This window comes from Myodes glareolus, chromosome 22 (genome assembly GCF_982192425.1).
Source record: "Myodes glareolus chromosome 22, mMyoGla1.1, whole genome shotgun sequence".
NCBI classification, from domain to species: Eukaryota; Metazoa; Chordata; class Mammalia; order Rodentia; family Cricetidae; genus Myodes; species Myodes glareolus.
This window is the reverse complement of record NC_142047.1, coordinates 25,134,165-25,152,850: the sequence shown is the minus strand read 5'-3', so window position 1 is coordinate 25,152,850 and position 18,686 is coordinate 25,134,165. Positions and strand designations below refer to the sequence as shown.

At 54.6% G+C, this 18,686-nt stretch overlaps 1 protein-coding gene across 4 annotated transcripts in view; it reads right to left on the bottom strand.

The window, feature by feature from the left end:
- Ndrg4 (NDRG family member 4) overlaps positions 1-18,686 on the bottom strand; it is a 36,342-nt gene that overhangs the window by 6,018 nt on the left and 11,638 nt on the right. For 2 of the 4 annotated variants that reach the window (XM_087900488.1, XM_087900487.1), the window contains exons 2-9: positions 12,289-12,383; positions 9,491-9,535; positions 2,790-2,895; positions 2,455-2,575; positions 2,308-2,370; positions 2,076-2,136; positions 376-462; positions 237-293 (exon numbers count right to left, since the gene is read on the bottom strand). In XM_087900488.1, the coding sequence (XP_087756614.1) occupies positions 237-293; positions 376-462; positions 2,076-2,136; positions 2,308-2,370; positions 2,455-2,575; positions 2,790-2,895; positions 9,491-9,535; positions 12,289-12,383 (635 nt within the window). Of the gene's footprint in view, positions 1-236; positions 294-375; positions 463-2,075; positions 2,137-2,307; positions 2,371-2,454; positions 2,576-2,789; positions 2,896-5,860; positions 6,020-9,490; positions 9,536-12,288; positions 12,384-18,686 lie in introns of those variants that run through there. The other 2 variants (XM_087900489.1, XM_087900490.1) reach the window with 1 other exon arrangement.

Genomic DNA, 18,686 nt, shown 5'->3' with positions numbered 1-18,686 from the left:
TGAAAGGGCACGTGGGAGTCATCTACAGAACAGCCTTAGCCCCACTCCTAGTGGGAGTGGTCTGGAAGGCAGAGGAGGGGCCTCAGGCGTGGGAAGACTTCCCAACGAGCACCTCAGACACAGTACTGTGTGACCCAGCCTGGTTCAGCCTGCAGCACTTGTCCCCGCTGGCTGAGCCCCAGCCTATAGCCCCTGCTCTCGAGGATGCCCCAAATGCAATCCGTGCCGCCCCTTACCTGGCTGAAGAGATGAGAGAGTACCGTATCTGGTAAGGTGCTGGTCAAGCCAGAGAGCTGCAGGAGGGGCGGAAAGCCAGGGTGAGACCCGACTCAGCCCACTGCTCTCCCAGACAGGCTATGTGGTCTTGGTGCTCACCTTGGTGGCAGCCCAGTCAATCCAGCCTTTACCGTTGGGGTCAATGTTCATCAGCACCAGCCCCTCCACCAAGTCAGGGAAAATGAGCTGCAGGGAGAGGGGGAAGAGAAGGCAGGCCATGAAGCTCATGCTTGGAGAAGTCTTCACCATACCACAGATGGGCCCCTGTGTACCTGAGTCTGTACAGGGCTCCCATGCCGGGGCCCTCGCTGTTCCTCTTCTCTGCCCAGCCCTAAAAATCTTTTGATTTAGACGGAATCCATTACAGCTGCTTCTTACCCTCTCTAGTACATGTATATGTATCGTGTGTGTACGTGTGGTTCTGGGGGTGGGACCCAGCGCTCTGCCACACGTGCCAGCAAATGCTCTATCACGAAGCCAGACTGCCGGGGCTTTTAATACGCTCTGGAAGGTCTTGCAAAACTGAATATCAAACATCTTTAAATCTTACAGATTTTTTTACATTTCTTCATTCATTTGTGTATGTGTGTGTGTGTATACATTCTCATATGAAACAAGACCCTAGTGGGAGTTGGTTCTCTCCTTCTACCATGTGGGTCCAGCAGATCAAATTCAGGCAAGCTCATCTACCTGCTGAGCCAGCTTGTAGGCCCCATCTTAAAATCTTAAAACAGGCTGTTTCCTTCCTTGCTTTTTATGGCTGAAGACCCTGTGGTAGAAGAGAAGACACGGTCCTTTCCAAAGCCAGCTCCGTGCTGACTGTGACGGGGGTGTTCAAGGGTTGGCCAGCGTGTAGGAAGAACAGGTGACAGACATGTGGTCTGTCTGCAGGGTCTGGACTACAGCTGGCAAAACGGCTCAGTGTTGGAACAGAAACTAGAGGTGGAAATTCTGTTTCTGTTTCAACAATAAAGGTTTGAATCCTAAAACAACTCCTGGCTTTAGAGATGAAGGCTTTCCTGCCTAACCCGCTGTCTCTGAAATGTGGTTCTCTCTGAGCCTCAGACCCCGAATGTAAGCGTAGTGTTGGGTTAAAGGACCATTTGTGTCCATACGGTACCTCATCCGCTGGGGACAACCTGTGCTGGTGGGCAAGTGACAAGTTAGTTTGTCGCTAACAGGAAGTTGGTTTTGGAGAAGGGTTAAGTAGGCTGACAGTCTTCTAAAGCAGTGGGTGGGGGAAGGGACTCCTTTTCCTGATTTATTCTAAGTACTCATTTATGGTTGGTGTATGTGTGGAAGGTCTCAGTTCTGCGGAGTCCCTTTTCTCCTTCCTCCCTTATGTGGGCTCCAGGGATCGAACTCGGGTCTCCAGGTTTGTGGGGCAGGTGCTTTATTTGCTGAGCTATCTCATCAGTCCATCCACTCTATTGTAATGCTAGGGGTGGGACCCGGAGCCTGACAGGTGCAAGGTGAATGCAATGGAGCCACAGTCTAGCACCTCTCTCTTCCCTCCCTCCTTCCTCCTGCCTGCATTCCTTCTTTCCTTTATTCCCTTCCTTCCTTTCTTCCTCCCGTCCATCCTCCTTCCTCTTACCCTCCCCTTCCTTCTTCCTTCCTTCCTTCCTTCCTTCCATTTCCTTGGAGGGAAAAATTTGGTTTTTTTTTTTTCTGTTTGTTTGTTTCAAAAAGGAAGGAAGCAGAGGAGGAGGAAGAGCAGAGCAGGGAAAGTCCTCTGTGGTCCAGGGATCACCCTCTTGGCCTGGCCTGGGGTTCTCTGTGAGGGTGGGGAAGCTCACCGCGAACTTGGCCAGCACATAGGCCCCGGCTCCCACTCCGATGCCAATCACGTACTTGAACCTGTTGTAGAGCAGGGCTGGTCACTCTATGGCTGGGATGTCATTTCCCATGAGACTCAGTCAGAGCAGGTCTCCCCTGCCACCCTCAGCCCCTCACTGAAGCCAGGCTATCTTCAGTGGTGTGGGCAACTCCTATCCCTGAGCTCAGAGGTGGGAGCTAGGAAGGACTCACCCAAAGTGCTGAACCACACTCGGCAGCATGGCGGCCAGCTGCTCCATGGAAGGAAACTGGTACCTGCAGGCAGAGTGGAAGTTCAGGACCTGGGGGACAGTGAGGGCACAGGGCTGGAGAGAGGGAAGGGAATCGGGGGGTACCTACCCCTGAGGGAACTGTGACGCCCCCACCTGCTGCCCAGGGGCATCCACGTGGCACACCACAAAGTGTTTGGTGATCTCCTGCATGTCCTCAAAGTTGAAGAAGGTGTTGAAGCACAGCTTGTCTGCAAAGACACAACCTCTCAGTGGGTGTGAACAGAGGACAGGCATCAAGGATGTCAGGGGCCCAGTGGGGAATCCCAGATCAGAACCAAGCAGAAGGGAGGATGAGCTGAGATCGCAGGACCATGCATGGAGGTGGGGAATCCTCGCTGGTTTGCCTGTTTGGCAGTTCAGGGTGGGGCCAAGCAGGGTGGACCAGGGCACAGCTGCACTTACGATTGAGGCCCACATCATGGTAGGTGAGGATGGCTGGGCGGTTCCCTTTAGGAGAGCCCCGGATCACCACATGCAGAAGGCCATAAGGCGTCTCAATGTCGTGTTCCTAGAGGGGACAGATGGCATTGGGAGCTCTGGTTCTTAGGGAATGAAGCCCCTAGCCAAGGTGTCTGTCCCCGTCAGGTCATCCCACAGAGGACAAGTGGAACCTCCTCCTCCCCGATTCCCTTTACAGATGAGCGTGCCCCTGCCCTGTCCCTTCTCTGCATCCAGCCTGCCACAGAGGCCTGGGAAGTCAGCGTCCTCCACTTCACACAGCCCTCTCGAGAGGGATCTGCCACTCCAGGCCAGTCTCTTCCTCATTACCAACCATGGTGTGCCTCCTTCCTGCAGAATGGCCTCTGCCGCCCACCTAGAATCCACAGCCAACAAACATTTCCCTTCAACTACATCCTGCTCCCGATCCACACATCTGTCCTTATTCTTGCTCCCTCAAATTCCCTGCCCTGTGGTACCCATCTCCATGGCCACGTCTGCCCCCAAGGCCTTCTGCAGTTCCTACTCCCAGGTCAAGTCCATGCCCTTGGCTTTGTTGCTCAGGACTAGTCCTTCAGGGGGACCTGGTTCTGTGTGACTTTGAGCAGGGCAGGTGGCCTCTCATCCCATAGAGCCTCTGCGGGAGCCGCAGTAAGTAGATGTGGCCCAGAGAAGGGGGCTGTTGCAGGTAGCACCCCTGAACCTTAAGGGGCTACCTTGTCGACTGGCCTCTTTGCAAACAGGCCATTCCTGGGGTTCCTCAATCAGGAAATTCCTAGCGCACTGGTCAGAGTTGAATACCAACCCTAACCCTGTACCACAGGGGTCCCGATACCACCGCTAGTGGCCCAGAGCTGGGGTGGTGTTAGGATCCCCAACGGGAGAGAAATAGCAAGTGGCTGACCTCCGATTGTGTACCAAGTTTCCTACCGGACACTCGAGACAGAGAGGACCTAGACTCCATTTTGCTGACAGGGACACTGGTTTCGGAAGGAGCTGTGTATGACAAAGCCAGCTTCCCGCAGTCTGGCTTTCTGGGGTGTGGCATCAGAGGCCCACTTTTCAGAGTGGGCCTCCAGAAGGAGAGGAGGTGATAATCCCACAGCCATAGGCTACACTCTGGGATTCATACTCTGAGGCCCACAGGATGATACTCAGCCCTCCACTCAGTTAGGCCCAAGCCCAACACAGCCTCCCAGCTCTGTCCTCCCTCAGGATCCATTTGACCAGAAACGCTTCCTGCTCACTGGTACCTGGCATGTGACACCTCATTTATTCCTCACTGGACCCCAACCCTTTACAGTTTGCTCTACTGGAAGACATGAACCCAGAAAGGATAACCCACTCGCTCAAGGTCGAACCCAGAGCTGACAAGATGCCAGCTCAGGGCTGTGGCTCTGCACCAAGGGAGAACATTTCCTGAGGGGCGGGGCTGAGGTTCACCAAGGGGTGCCCCCACCCCAGCCAGCTGCTTTTCTGCTCTGGGGTCTCTGCTAAGGTCACTCCACTGTTCTCTCAGGTCTAAAGGAAGGGGTGGGGCGTGAGGGACACAGTGTAAAAGCACCACGCAGCCAGCAAAGGGGCAGTTTCTCCGCTGCGGTGGGTTCAACGTGACTCTGCAAGGACTCTGGGGCCTCGAAACTCTCCAAATCTGTGAGGGGTTTCTGCCCTCTGTTACCAAAGTGGTCTGCACTACCCTCCCCAACCCTGATGTGGCTGCCCAAGTCCTTATCTCTAGGCAGATACAATCAGTCACGGCACCGGCCTTGCTAAGGAGGGCTCACTTCCCAGAAGGGGTAGCACTGACTTTGGCCAGGTCATGGGGACCCACAGGAGTGATGCTAATCAAATTTCTCATCTTGAGGCATAGTGACCTTGACTGAACGCTCCCAGCAACTTCTTTACCACTGCATCCTCCTCAACCCTGGGCCAAGAATTCAGACCCAGGTGGTCTGATGGAGGCTGAGCCTCCTTACCCCTCAGGCTGCTGACCAGAGTGTGTGTGTGGGGGCACACCTCAAAGGCCACAGCCCAGCAGACTGTCAGCCCCTCAATTCCCAGGGTAGACTGCTCCCATTGGCTCTCAGTGACGTCAGAGCCCAGCCCCCCCCCCCCCCCCAGGTGGGAGCTAGAGGGATGCATTGCGGCAGGCAGCAAGGGAGGGGGCTTTGACATCTCTCGCTCTGTCTCTCTGCACCAGTGACCTTGCGGGCTGGGGAGAAGGGGGTCAGAACAGGGCTGTGACACACTAAGGCGGTGGTGGTGGTGGATGTGGTAGGATTTGGTTTCAGCATCTTCCTGGGTAAAATTCAGGTCTGCACGGGAGGGTAGAGGCTGATTAGGATCAGGCCGGAAAGGAGAATGAGTGGCAGGGGCATGGAACGCGCGCGCGCGCAGCAGGGCAAAGCTGCCCTTGCATCTCCCTCCTTGAGGAAAAGCACAGGGCTTGGGTAGCTGTTGCTCCTCCCCCGTAGCAAGAGGAGGTGTCCTGGGGCCCCACGCCCTGCCAGCTCAGTGCTCCAGTCTTGTCTTCCCCACCTTGTAAAATAAAGCAGGGCAGCCTCTCCTTGACTCCTCCCGCGATACTCGCGCCTGAAGACCCAGACCCCCGCCGCCTCCTCTGCCCGGCACCGCAGGGCACTGGGGATACACAAGCAACTCCTCATGGAGACATGACGCTCTGCGGCAGCTATCCAGCATCATGCGATTCCCCCCTCCCCTTCGCTGCCAGGCTAGACCCTGCAGGCACAACCCTGACAGAAGCTAGGAACATGGCAGAGGCTCACAGGGGACGCAACAAGCTGAAGTGACCCCAAGAGTTCACAGATGAGGCCAAGAACACAAGCCAGAAAGCAGACGTCAACGGACCCATCCTTTTTACCTAGCCCTCCACCCAGTGCCTGAATAGACCAGGAAAACAGGCTTCCGAGCAGAGCTGTCACCAGACAGGTCAGGAGGACACCTTATCCTCTGTAGGTCACAAGGATGCCCCATCCTCCCTGCCCATCCCGCAGCGCCCCTGGACCCTCACTCACCCCATCCCAGCACTCCGGCATCTTGCCGAGGAAGGGAATTTGCAGAACCAGAAAGCGCTAACAAAAACCTGAGTCACTCGGACAGCTTGGGTGGGAGACTTGCGGCTCTGTGACGGGGCACAGCTCCCCGTGATTTTATACACAGATCTCGGCCCTGCCCAGGCTGGTCCCTCCTCCCTGAAGGATTTCTGAGCAGCTACTGGCTCATTCCGAGTCCTCGCTCCCACATTGGCTGTTAGGAGACAAACCTGGCTCCAATTGGCTTCTGAGATCCTCGCTCCCTCTGCCTTGCTTCAGCCCCTCCCGCCCTAGTGACACAACACCCAGATGGTACCCAGCCCCTGCAGCTCAAGGGTGCTTAGCACCCAGGCTAAGCAGCTCTATGTGGCTCCTGGGAAGCAGCAGCCAGGGCCACACAGGCGCCCCTGCATCACGCACACGCAGGCGCCTGACGGATATGCACCCCAGTGTGGGGCGGCCTGAGAAACTGGACTTGCAGACCGGTCTCAGCACTTGGCTCCATCCCCTGGGAGCACAAAGGTCCTGAGAGACTCAGTATCTGGAGGACCTGACTCCCAGGCCCAGACATCCCAGCAAGAGGACAGCCTAAGCAACATAACCTATAACCTTGAGGACAGTTACTGGTTGGGGAGGACATCACTGGTTTGGGGAGCACCTGGGTTAATTCATTGCTTCGGGGGTCTCCCCCCTTAGGTACCTCCTATCCTGCCAACACAGATGCCCAGGGCTGACCCATAGCCCTGAAAATGTGGAGTTTAGGGGTCTGGGGGTACTGGGAGAAGCAGAGGAGCAACAGGGAAGGCCTAGCCCTTCACGACCTCACACTCCTGCAAGAGGGTAAGGCACAGGAGGTGCGGGCGGGGGGGGGGGGGGGGTGGAAGCTGACATGCTGGTGTTCCATACAAGCACTCAAGTCAAGTCCTGTCCTTTGAAGCCAGTCGGTATTCCTGGGGCTCTGGAGAGGACACCCAAGCTCCGCCAGGCTGCATGCTTTATCCAGCAGGGCAGCGAGGCTCAGGGTGTCAAAAGCTGGCTGAGGAGCAGGCACAGAGGGGCAGGAAGACAGGGGAGTAAAGGAGAGGAAGTAGGCCAGGGAGGTGATAGAGGAGGGAGCCCCAGGGCTGAGAGGACCAAAGTAACAGGGAGCATGGTGGGGGCGGGTGCCGGTGCCCCTATTCTGTCTCCTTGGTAGAGGAAAGCACCGCCGGTCCCTATCTGCGCTGACAGCCCTGCATCCCGGTGGGTCCCAGGGGAAGGTGGCCAGCTCCACGCCCAGGTGCCTGGTGACCTCCTTTGCAGCAGTTGCGTGCACTATTCCTAGTAACAGCCTCTGTTTTGGGTACCAACAGCTTTCCCTGCGCCACTTCTGACCAGGCCACCCCCAAACAGAGACATGGAACAGTGCCCCAGCCCTTCTGTCCTGGTCTGCCCCCCAAATCCACCCATGGGCCTCTCGAGGGAGCAGACAGATCCTGCCACCGACTCCCACTCCCTGTAGTCCCTGACCGACCCACGCCCACTCCCTGACTACCTATGGAGGGGTTTCCCCTCTCCCTGCTCCCAACGGAGATGCTTGTTCAACACCGGCCTCTTCAGGGCTTTCCGTCTCTGCTCAGCTCGCTGGCTAGAAAACCCACAGACCTGCGGTCAGGTCTGCTCAACCAGCTGTCTGCAGGGTCCTGGGCAAGGTATTTAATTCTCTGCTTCTGAGGAGACACAGAAGTCCGAGAGACAGGACGGGGTGTGTGAGGCCCAGGAGTCTGATTGTTTTCTCGCTCAGGTAAGGGGCAGCATGGCTTCTCAGCACCTCAGCACTCTAGGCCCATGGTACGACCATGGAGGGGAGCAGACACTTACATTAGAATGCCCCCCCATGCCAGACCCTAAGTGCTTTCCACTCTCTCACTCAGTACCCACTTTTCAGACATGCGATAAGCTGCCCCCCCTCACACAGCTAGAAGCCACAGCACCAGAAATCACGTCAGGCGGTCTACTGCGACTGCGTGCTATGGTTGGCGGTGCCTCGTCACTGTCACGGCGAGTGGGGGAGGTGGGGGGAGATGTCCGAACACTTGGCCCATTCCCTTATAAGCACTCTGAGCCACTTGCTTCACCGTGAATGAGTGAATGAGCCGGCTGAGAGCAGCGTGGGAGCAGCGTGGGCGGTGGGGTGGACATGAATGGACCAGAACTGGGATCTCTTATACTTTCCGGTTTCTCTGTTTTGCTTCTTTCTCCCGCAGCTGACCCTGAAGAGCCAGAGACAGTGACACTGCCTGCCACTATGGAGCCGGTGATGAAGGTGGTTCCCCAGCTGTGGCCCAGAAAACTGCCATCTTTGTGGGTGTTTTTCTTTAAAAAAAAGAAAACCAAGTAAAACCTGCCTCTATGAAGCGCTCCCAGGGAGACAGGAAGGGTCCTGGAGAGCACGCTGCCCTTTGCCGAGCAAAGAGTGCTGAGAACCAGGGTCCCACCGTGCACAGCTGCCTGAGGCTTGTCCACTCACACACCCCACCCTCATTTGTCACAGAGCAGAGACTCTGACAGGGCCTACGAGGCTGATTTCTGACTTTCCCTTCTGAAGAGGCTGGTCCACGCCCATTCCTTCTCGGGGGACTCTGATTGGCCCCAGCTGTACTGCCGAGTGCAGTACTTTCAGCTGGGGCCTGTGACCTCAGGGGATGTGGGCGTGAGCAAGGTCTGCCTCCCTTCACGTCCTTGAAGAGGCACGTGACCAAGGGACCTACACAGGCCCAGATCCTCAGTCTTGCTGGCTAGCTGCGTCATGGGGAGGAGCCATCGGGGAGCCCCACCTCCTGTACTGCTTCAGGGGGAGGGGCCATGGGGGAGCCCCACCTCCCGTATCCAGCCTGTGAAACTGTTCCAAGGAGACTGACCCAAATAATGGTCAGGTGGAGAAAAGAAAGCGGCCTGGGGGCGACTTCCACCCAGCAGGGAGGAGGGGGACTCTGAATTGGTTTGCTATATTCAGATGGCCAGGGACGTCTGAGAGCCCTGTAAGCCTATGTCCCTCTCTGTCCTATGCCGCTGTTAGACATGTTCTGGGATCTGGAACTACACTGTTCCCGGGGGTCTCAGAGGGGAGAAACGGCTGGACAAAATCATGTGAAGGAATCAAACAAAGAGCAAGTTCCATTTTCATGGTACCTTTGGCATCAAACTAAAGAGGACACGGTTGTCCAGGCAACGGCTGCTATGGAAACCGGAGTTAGTTCACAGTCAACCTAGCTTCCACGGGTGGAAAATGCTGATTCAGGTGACAGCATCTCTCGCTCCCTTCTGCGCACTCACGGCCTGAGGCCTCTGCTTCCTTCCCAGCTGTGCTGTTCACAGAGGGTCCGCCCCCCCTCCCGCTCTGCCTCTGCCGCTGCTGGGTAGGGGGGAGCAACGGCAGCAGAAAGCCTTGGTGGAGGAGGCGCTGTGAGCAGTAGGGGCCCGTCATTAGACCATGAGATGGCCTGCCCTCCCTCCCCACCAGAGACCGCGGCATGCAGACAGGCTATGACTCTCCTTTAAAACCCAGCCCAGTGGGAATGAGGTCCACACAGATACGGGCCCCACATTTTGAGAGGTTAAACTTTAACCTACCTTCCAGTCTGTGTCCACAACTGAGAGGAAGGTGTCAGGGTTATCCTAAGGAAAGCCAACAAGGAGGCCAAGTTAGACCAGCTCCCAGGCTCTGCCCGGAGCAGACTGGACTTCTGATCCCAGCCATATTCATGCCGACAGAAGGGGCTCATGGGCTTACCTAAGGTGTCGGGGTATGAACAGTGCAAGGATTTCTATCTCACAGGGTATTGGGGAGACTGAGGGCTGCTCTACAGGCAGAATGCCCTGGGATCTCTGAGTGCTGGCTTTGGAGATCACTGCACACAAGGGTATAGGACCATGAAGGAGCAAAGGGGCACCTTGACTGTCACCTCCAAGGCAGGGAGGGTAGCTGAGGCCTGTTCAGTGTCCTGGCCTGTGCACACTAGGTATTGTCAAGGCCAGTCTCTCAAACTTCCTGGGTCTATGTGTGAGACTGGCAGTGGCATCTTCCAATAGCACCTCTGGTCTCCAGATGCCATGACAGAAGGACCCTATCTGGCCATGTAAAGCCAGGACTAGGGTGGGCTCCCAGACACGGGATAATCTAAATGAACAATCTGACGTCACAAATGAGGGGCATGTGGCTCAGAAGACAGACACCCAAAGCCGAGTATAGTAGCATGGGTCAACCATTCAACACCCAGGAGGTTGGGAACCCAAGGCCAGCCTCGGCTATGTAGGGAGACTTGCTGATTCGTCCAAGGCCTAGGGTAACTACAGCTGTCCAGGGAGAAGGGGTGGCCACTTCTGGAACCCCCTTAGGAAGGGGGCTGCTGGCAGAAGGGGGCAGGGCTGGTCACTGACGAAGCCTGTCACCAAAGCCCCTTCAGTGAGACGGTTGCAAAGCAAGTGTGGGAAGGTAATTACTTCGGGGGAGAAGGAGGCAGTTCTGTTAAAAACACAAAATCTGACAGAAAGGATGAGGCAGATAATGGTAGGGTGTGCTATATGCTCTCGGGAAGCTAGGGGCCCAGGAGATAGGCGTGTGGGAGGGATGGGCCCACAAACCAAGACACAGCAGGAAAATGAGCTGACATGAAACCCTGGGACCCACAGGAGGTGTCTGAGGTCAGAACAAAGGGCAGGAGAGGGTCTGGATGAATGGAAAGTCCATGAGGGGCGGAGAGACCCGGGAGATCCAGAGAAGGGGCAGCCAGTGTCCTGTGGAACCTAGGAGTCCTCAGACCCTGCAGACTTCATGGAAAGCTGGTCTAAAGTGGCTTATGGAGGTGGAAAGGCACAAAGAATATAGTCATCCCCCTGCCTCTGCATTGGTTCCAGAACCTTCGGTAGGTACCAAACTTCACTTCTCTAAGATGGCATTATATCTGCCCAGCACCCATGATTCTCCTCTTGTACAATTTATATCAGCTCTAGGTTGCTGATAACACATCTTCTAGAAGATAGGCATATGTCATGGAAGTAGATGCCATACTCCGCTGGTAAGGGAGCAAGGACAAGAAAAAAAAAAAAGTGTGTAAAGACGATTTTCTCTGGCTGATTCTGTCTGATTAACTGAGGTCCTGGGTGTGAACACCGTGGATGTGAGGGCCTGCCGTACTCAACCCTCTCTAGATACCTGTACCTAAGTCTGTACCCGGCAAACTACACCGTTCTGAGAGTGAAGATGTCAGGCAGGCACTGCACTCAGGATGCTAAGACACCTTGAGAGCATCACAGCCCGAGGAAGACAAAGGCACAGCTAGCCGACACCGCCAGGACTCTGCTGGGAGTCACGAGGAGGCTACACTGGGCATTTTTTTTTTTTTAAATGCCTCTTTGGAAAAAGCAGAGGTGACTGGGTACCCAGCAAGAGCCTCTTGCTGACTCAAGGACTGAGGCCTCTGCAGGAGTCTGAAACACAGATCTCAAATACCAAAGTGGGAGACTATGGCCCCCGATGGCCGCTGGCGTGAAATGAGAGACTGGGTTCAGCAGAAGGAGGAGGAAGGCTGCCAGGAACAGGAGGGGAGGACCGTGAGTCAGGAGAAAGGGAGTGCGGCAGCAGGCTGGAGAGACCTGGGCACAAGACAGACCCGTGCTTCAGGGTTGGGGACACGCTGTCAGTGACGACAGAGTGGAGAGGTGCCAGGAACAGCCTAGTGGCCGGCAAAGGCTTCCTGGGATCTCTTGAGCAGAGCCAGAATAAAGTAGGAAGCCTGCCCTGTAAGTTCTTGGGCTGATGTCTCCCAGTGGAGGAAGCGGCTGGAAATACGGCAGATAACCCTCAAGGTTCAAGGAGACTGGGAAGGAAGGAGGTGCAGGGGCGGGGGGCGGGGCGGGGTGGTGTGTGTGTGTGACAATACTCTGGAACCTGGGATGAAGAGTTTGTCAAATGCGCAGCTCACTGCCTACAGGCTACCCTCGAATAACCCAGGCGGAGGTGATTGGCTCGAGGTTATGTGTTGAATGACCAGCGACGCCCCGTTCAGGGGCAGGGCTGTGGCCTCATGTGGTTGGACTCCCCCAGGGAGCCCCACTAAGCCACCAGATCCCAATCCTTGCTGCTCCTTCTGGCGGGAGGCTGGAAGGTGGGTGGAAATAAAACACGGAGCTGAAGGTGGAAAGCACTGGGCCCCTGCCTTTCCCAGCTGCAAAGAAGGCTGGGAGGATGCATACCCAGCAACGCTCACCCTGCAACTTCCTCAAGAAATGAACCAGTCAGTTCTGGGTAGCTCTGAGTTCACAGGGCAGTTCTCCCTAGTACCACAGAAAAACATTGCAAGGAAACACGCAATTTCCCTCTTCACCACAAGGTGGCGCACGGCCCCCAGGACCTGGAAGGGGCGACTCACCAGCTCTGTCACATCCTGGCCCCGGAGTAGGGGCTTCTCCTCAGGGAATCGCAGCTCCTGCAGCCCGGCCATGGTCACGTCGTGGAGCAGAAGCCCTAGAAAGAAGGGAGCATGAGGTCGGGCCTTGTTCTGAAGCTGCCCAGTGAGGACAACACAGGCCAGGGCTACTGCCCCCAGGCGATCACAACTGATCTCTCTCCAAGACCTGTTTTATGACAAGGAAAATTATATTGCATTTGCTCTTTTCAAATAAAAACGTGTTCTGCAAAACTAAGCAACACAAGAGGATCCCTGTAAGTTTCAAACAAAACCCGGCATTTATGGTGAGGCAGAGAGGTTCTGTGAGGAGGTAAGAACGCGGTCAGAAGTGCCTTGCAGAGACTTTGGTAGATTGAAGCTGGAAAGGAAGGGAGGCGAGAGCTCTCTTTCCTGGGACTTGAACAGAGCTTGCGTCAGGACAGAAGATCTCTGCCTACAGCCACCAGAGGTCCCATACTCCGATTTCTGGGTGACTCAGACAGATGCAGAAACTGCCCCCGCCCCAAGATTTATTTATTCTGTATACAGTGCTCTGCCTGCATGTATGCCTGCGTGCCAGAAGAGGGCACTAGATTTCCATTATAGATGGTTGTGAGCCATCATGTGGATGCAGGAAATTGAACTCAGGACCACTGGGTAAGCAGCCAGTGCTCTTAACCCTCTGAGCCATTTCTCTCCAGCCCCGACACAGAAACGTAGGAGCTTTGGAGGAAGAAAGGGTCACACTTAAACAGTATGTACATATTTGCCCTGTGTGTGTCTGTATAAGGGTGCAGCAAAAACATCAGACACACAGAGAACCCAGGATGAGAGGCTTGCAGGAGAGGCAGTGCCATCTCTCACTTGGGTATAGTGGCAGAGGCCAGAATGTACCTAGGAGGGAAATAAGTCAAGGATTTGCACTAGGCATCCATTAAGACATAGAGAGTATTCAAAGAAGTTCGGATTAAAATAAAATATTCAGTCAACACTGTGTTTGCCTTTAATCCCAGCACTCAGGAGGCAGAAGCAGGTGGATCTCTGTGAGTTTGAGGACAGCCTGGTCTGCAGAGCGAGTTGCAGGCCAGCCAGGACTTTATACCGAGACCCTATCCCAATTAATTAATAAATTAGATACTCATTTTTCTCCCTTTATGACTGTGAAACAGGCAAATCTTGCAGTGCCAGCTAAGAAGGGCAGAAAGCAGAGCTTTCTAGATTTTGGTGGCACTGGGGATGGAACCGGAGCCCCCCACATTACACGAGCATGCTATCACTGGGCTACATGCCCAGCCTCAGACTGGTATTTCCTTAATTTGTGTGCCACCAAAGCACTGATACCTTTGCTTCCCCCTGGAGTTCAGTTTTGCAAAAATGAGTAAAAATTCCTCAAAAGGCTCAAACCATGGTCTGGGGAATACAGCTGGGGTATATCAACATGGACTACCAAAGACTCAGCAAGTTCCCTCACTGGGGGAGACTTTCTGAGGAAGCCAGGGAGGTGACAAATGACTTAGTCTTGGGAATGATCACCAGTGTGGCCATCAACAGAAAAGCTGGAAGAAGCCAGAAGCCCATCATTGGGCCACTAGGGTCACATGTTGCTCTGGTAATCTGACGAAGATGATTTCAAATCATGGGGAAATGCAGCTAACAGGGCTGGTGAGATGGTCCAGCAGCTAACGGTATCTGGCATCAGATTTGACGACTGAGTTCAATTCCCAGAACCCGCAGAGTGAAAGGACAGGAGAGTCCCACAGTGTCCTCTGATCTCTGCATGCATGTCGTCACACACGGATGACAAAGGTAGGGATTTTTACAAAGCAGCTACAGAAGCCCTCAGAATCCTACCATGCAGCAGAGATTCAAACGGCCCCGTGCATCATGTCACACAGTCCCCGGGAGGGAAGTTTCTGTCCTGCCCGGTCCGCTGCCAAATCTTTACAGTGTACTAAAGCATTATCTCATGACAGAGCATGGTGGACAATGAGCTACGGCGGGGTGGGGGTGGGGGTGCTGAGACACACAGTAAAACTCCGATAAAATATTCATAATAAGCAACCAGTTCAGGCATTGCTCCCGGAGGGGTAGATTGGGATTGAAGATAGGGTGTCCACCATGAGAACATAGGCCACAGAATTAACTGACCAGAACTCATGGGGACTTGCAGAAACCAGGGAGTCTGCAGGAGTTCAACCTAGGCCCTCTGCATATATGTTATGGCTGAGTAGCTTTGTGTTCTTGTGGGCTTCCTAATAAGGGAGCGGGGGCTGTCTCTGACCCTTTTGCCAACTTGTGGGACCCTTCTCTTCCTCCTGGGTTGCCTTGTCCAGTCTTGATGAGATGACATGTACCTGGTCTTATTGTAGCTTGCTATGCCATGTTTGGTTGATGTCCCTGTGAGGCCTGCTCTCTTCTGATGGGAGGCAGGGGGGTGGATCTGGTGGGGAGGGGAGGTAGGAGGGAGATATTGGGAGGAAGGGGAGGGGAAACTGCTGTAGGGATGTAATATATAACAAGAAGAAAAAGAAAAAAAGGATGTCTACTCTAAAGTATGGAAGGAGATATTTTAAAAATATCTAAATTATATTTAAATTTAAACATTTAAATTAATCTCTGAGACAGAGTCTCACTATGTAGCCTTGGCTGACCTGTAACATTATAAGTCTACTATGTAAACCAGGCTAGTTTAGAGTTTTATTTTGTTTTGTTTTCCAAGACAGGGTTTCTCTGTGTAACAGTCCTGCAACTTTGCTTTGTGGACCGGGCTGGCCTTGAACTCACAGAGGTCGGTCAGCCTCTGCCTCCTGAGCGTTATTACCACTCAGTCCAATTCCTCCCCCTTATTAGGCCTCCACCGTTTGTAAATTGTTAACTTGTGCTAACACACTTCACCCTGACTGGAAGCGAGATGAGGAGACTGAGGCCCTGTCTGGGGGCCTAGTGCTCCGTGTTCACACTCTAATGCCATGCCACCTAGGAGGTGGAGGGATGAACTCTCTCTAGCCTCCCCCTGCAGTAGGTCCTCAGCAGCTGCTTAGGCAGAAGCTGCCCTTCCTGAACCCTGTCCTGTTTGCTCCTCCTACAGAAGGCCAGTGACGGACTGACCCAGGACTCAAAGGTCCCAGGAATGGATGGAACCCATGACTGACCTGAGGGCAGCTCTGAGCCTTCATCCTAACCCTCAGCTCAGGAGGCAGGATGAGGATCTGCCACCCTAAGCCCTGATCACACCCTGCCACCCTGCTGAGCTTTCTGTTCCCAGAGGTTTCCCAGGAAACTAGCTAACAACGACGCAGATGGGCTGTATTTTTAGAATGGCGTCCCCTCGACTCCCTCTGCCCTGTCTTCCCTTCCTTTCGGCTGTGTGCACACTCATCTATCCACCCGAGTGGGAGCTCGGCAAGGCCCCCCCCGCCCCGCCTTGAGAAACCTCCTTCATCAGGACGTTCCTAGCCACCTGCCTCCCCAACACCTACCTCAATCCAATTCAAGGCGTCATAGGGATGTCCTGCCCTCCCCCACCTGCTGTGAAGCCACCTGGAGGCCCTTCTCTCCAGGGACAAGGCTATTAAAAGGGTGGAGGGTGGGCAGTGCAGGGACAGATGGTCTGCAATGCCAGGAAGAGGTAGGGAGAGACAACGAGAGAACTTAGCCTGCCTCCGCCCTAGGAAACTGGCAGCCCGGCCCGCTTTGGGGGGCTTCCGGGCAGATGCTAGAGTGACATTCCCCCCTCCCCCCGAGGGCAGCAAAGGACAGTCTTCCTCAGAAAGCTATGTATTTTTTTTTTCTCCACAGCAGCTGGGTGGTGGGGGAGATAGCTGCCTGTCTTCCTGGTGTGGCCTGGTTGAGATCCGAGTGACACAGGTGAGAGGCAGGCAGCCCTGGGGCCTGAAGACGCCACCAAATCTTTCCCCTCTATTCTTTTTCCTCTAGACGGCTCATTCTCTAGAGCCTGGTGGATCTGGGGCCTTGGGTCACCCCAACCCCCCCCCCTTACAGTGGTTAGGCCATGGTCATGTTCCCTACAGCGCAGGGCCATGTCCACCATCACTCACTGCCCAGCTTTGTGTGGGCAGCTCACAAGGAGACTGCTGACGTGCAGGGGAGGAATCGCGGGCCTCCTGTGCCTACCTTGGACAACTTAGAGGGTGGGGGACTGCAGAGACAGCCGCTGTATAAAGGCCATGCTGGGCTGAGGCTCTATGCTGCAGGACTCAGGCTGAGGAGATCTCTACTTGCTGTCTCAAGCACCACAGAGAAGAACAGAAAACTCTGTCATGGAGACCTTTGATTCCCACCCAAGTGTTAACCAGGCCCTACCTGCTTAGACCCTGAGATCTGATGAGATTAGGTGTGTTAAAGTTCTATACCTAAAAATGAGGCCAACACACAAAAAACCTGACGCAGAGCTCAGCACGGGCGTCCTCCCTGCCCATCTAGACACGTGTTTTCCTCCTGACTCTGTTTCAGGGCAAAGCCAAGACTGGGCTCCATTTGTGAGCATCTTTAAATGTGGCTCCAAGATGGGACCGAGCCAAAGGAACCCTCAGATTAATTAGGGTCAGCAAGATGGCTCAGCAGGTAAAGGCATCAGCCACCAAGTCTGATGCCCTGAGTTCAATCCCCAGGATCCATGTCGTGGGAGAGAACTGACCTCTACATACATGCACACCATGGCAGTACATATATGTGTGTGTATATGCACAAACACACACATAAAAATGTAACCAAACTTTCAAAAATATCTGTATTACCTCAGACTCACGGGAAAATAACAGAGCCCATCTGGGGTGGTGAGGCTCAGAGCGATGGCAAAGCTGCCTTTAGGTCCCTGTGTGAATTCTGACAGTGTGCACAGAAAATGCCCACCATGGCTTTCTCGGCATTCCAATCCCCAGGATGCTTAAGGGTTGGAGACTGCTCCCTGCAGAAAGTGCTCCTGTACAGAGATCAGCTAACCAGCCTCCTGTCCAGCTGTGCACCATCACCCTGCCTCCTGTCCAGCTGTGCACCACCACCCTGCCTCCTGTCCAGCTGTGCACCATCACCCTGCCTCCTGTCCAGCTGTGTACCACCACCCTGCCTCCTGTCCAGCTGTGCACCATCACCCTGCCTCCTGTCCAGCTGTGCACCATCACCCTGCCTCCTGTCCAGCTGTGCACCATCACCCTGCCTCCTGTCCAGCTGTGCACCATCATCCTGCCTCCTTCTCCAGATGTGCACCATCACCCTGCCTCCTTCTCCAGCTGTGCACCATCACCCTGCCTCCTGTCCAGCTGTGCACCATCACCCTGCCTCCTGTCCAGCTGTGCACCATCACCCTGCCTCCTTCTCCAGATGTGCACCATCACCCTGCCTCCTGTCCAGCTGTGCACCACCACCTTGCCTCCTGTCCAGCTGTGCACCATCACCCTGCCTCCTGTCCAGCTGTGCACCACCACCCTGCCTCCTGTCCAGCTGTGCACCATCACCCTACCTCCTGTCCAGCTGTGCACCAGTGTGGTGATGGTGAGGTGTTGATGGTGGTGATTGTGGCAACCTCTCTCTTCTTTTTCTTTTAGTAGGTAGGAAACTATCAGATGCGAGCAATCAGTCAGCTAGCAGTAGGACAGACAGGGTGGGAGTGTTTGAGATACATACAGGGATTTTAGATGTTTCCCCAGTGGGACTCCCATGCTCCATGCCCCCAAAATGCCCACCCAGAAACACCAGAAGGGAACACAAGACCTGAGCAGTGTCAAGGCGACAAACTCAGAAGCACCAGGTGACACCAAGGCAGAAGAGAGGACTGAACAAGGCTTCTGTTTTCCCACCTGTGAGGGAACCTGACCAGCCAAGATCCAGACCTATCCCTGACAGTCACAAGATCTATTGTCACAAGAACAGTTAAATGAACAAACATTTGGAGGATATCACAAGGATAGCCACCAAACCTGCACACCTCAACACCCTTCCAGATATGGCTGGCCTAGGGTTCCCCGCTGCTCCAGCCACACCTGACCCTGAGCCCCAATGACCCCCAATATTAGGGGTTTGGAGCTATCCTCCCTGAATGCTGCCCCCTTTTCCCTACCTGACCACAGAGGGTAGGGACTCTTCTTCAGAGTTTCCATCTCACTAATGAGAAGACAGCATGGATGGAGAGGGGCACCCAAGGAAGATGCTATGGACCCAGTGAAGGTCCAGGGAGTGTTCTCATGCAGCAGGGGAGACAGAGGCTGGACCTGTGGACATAGGACTTTTCTTCTCTGGCCAGCTTTCCAATGTCCTCTCTAGCTGCTGCCCCTTGGTTTGTTCTAGACCTGAAAGAGACCGGCTCTACTGTTTTCCCACTGGGCTCCAACAAATGTCTACCCCCCTACCCCAATCATTATTAT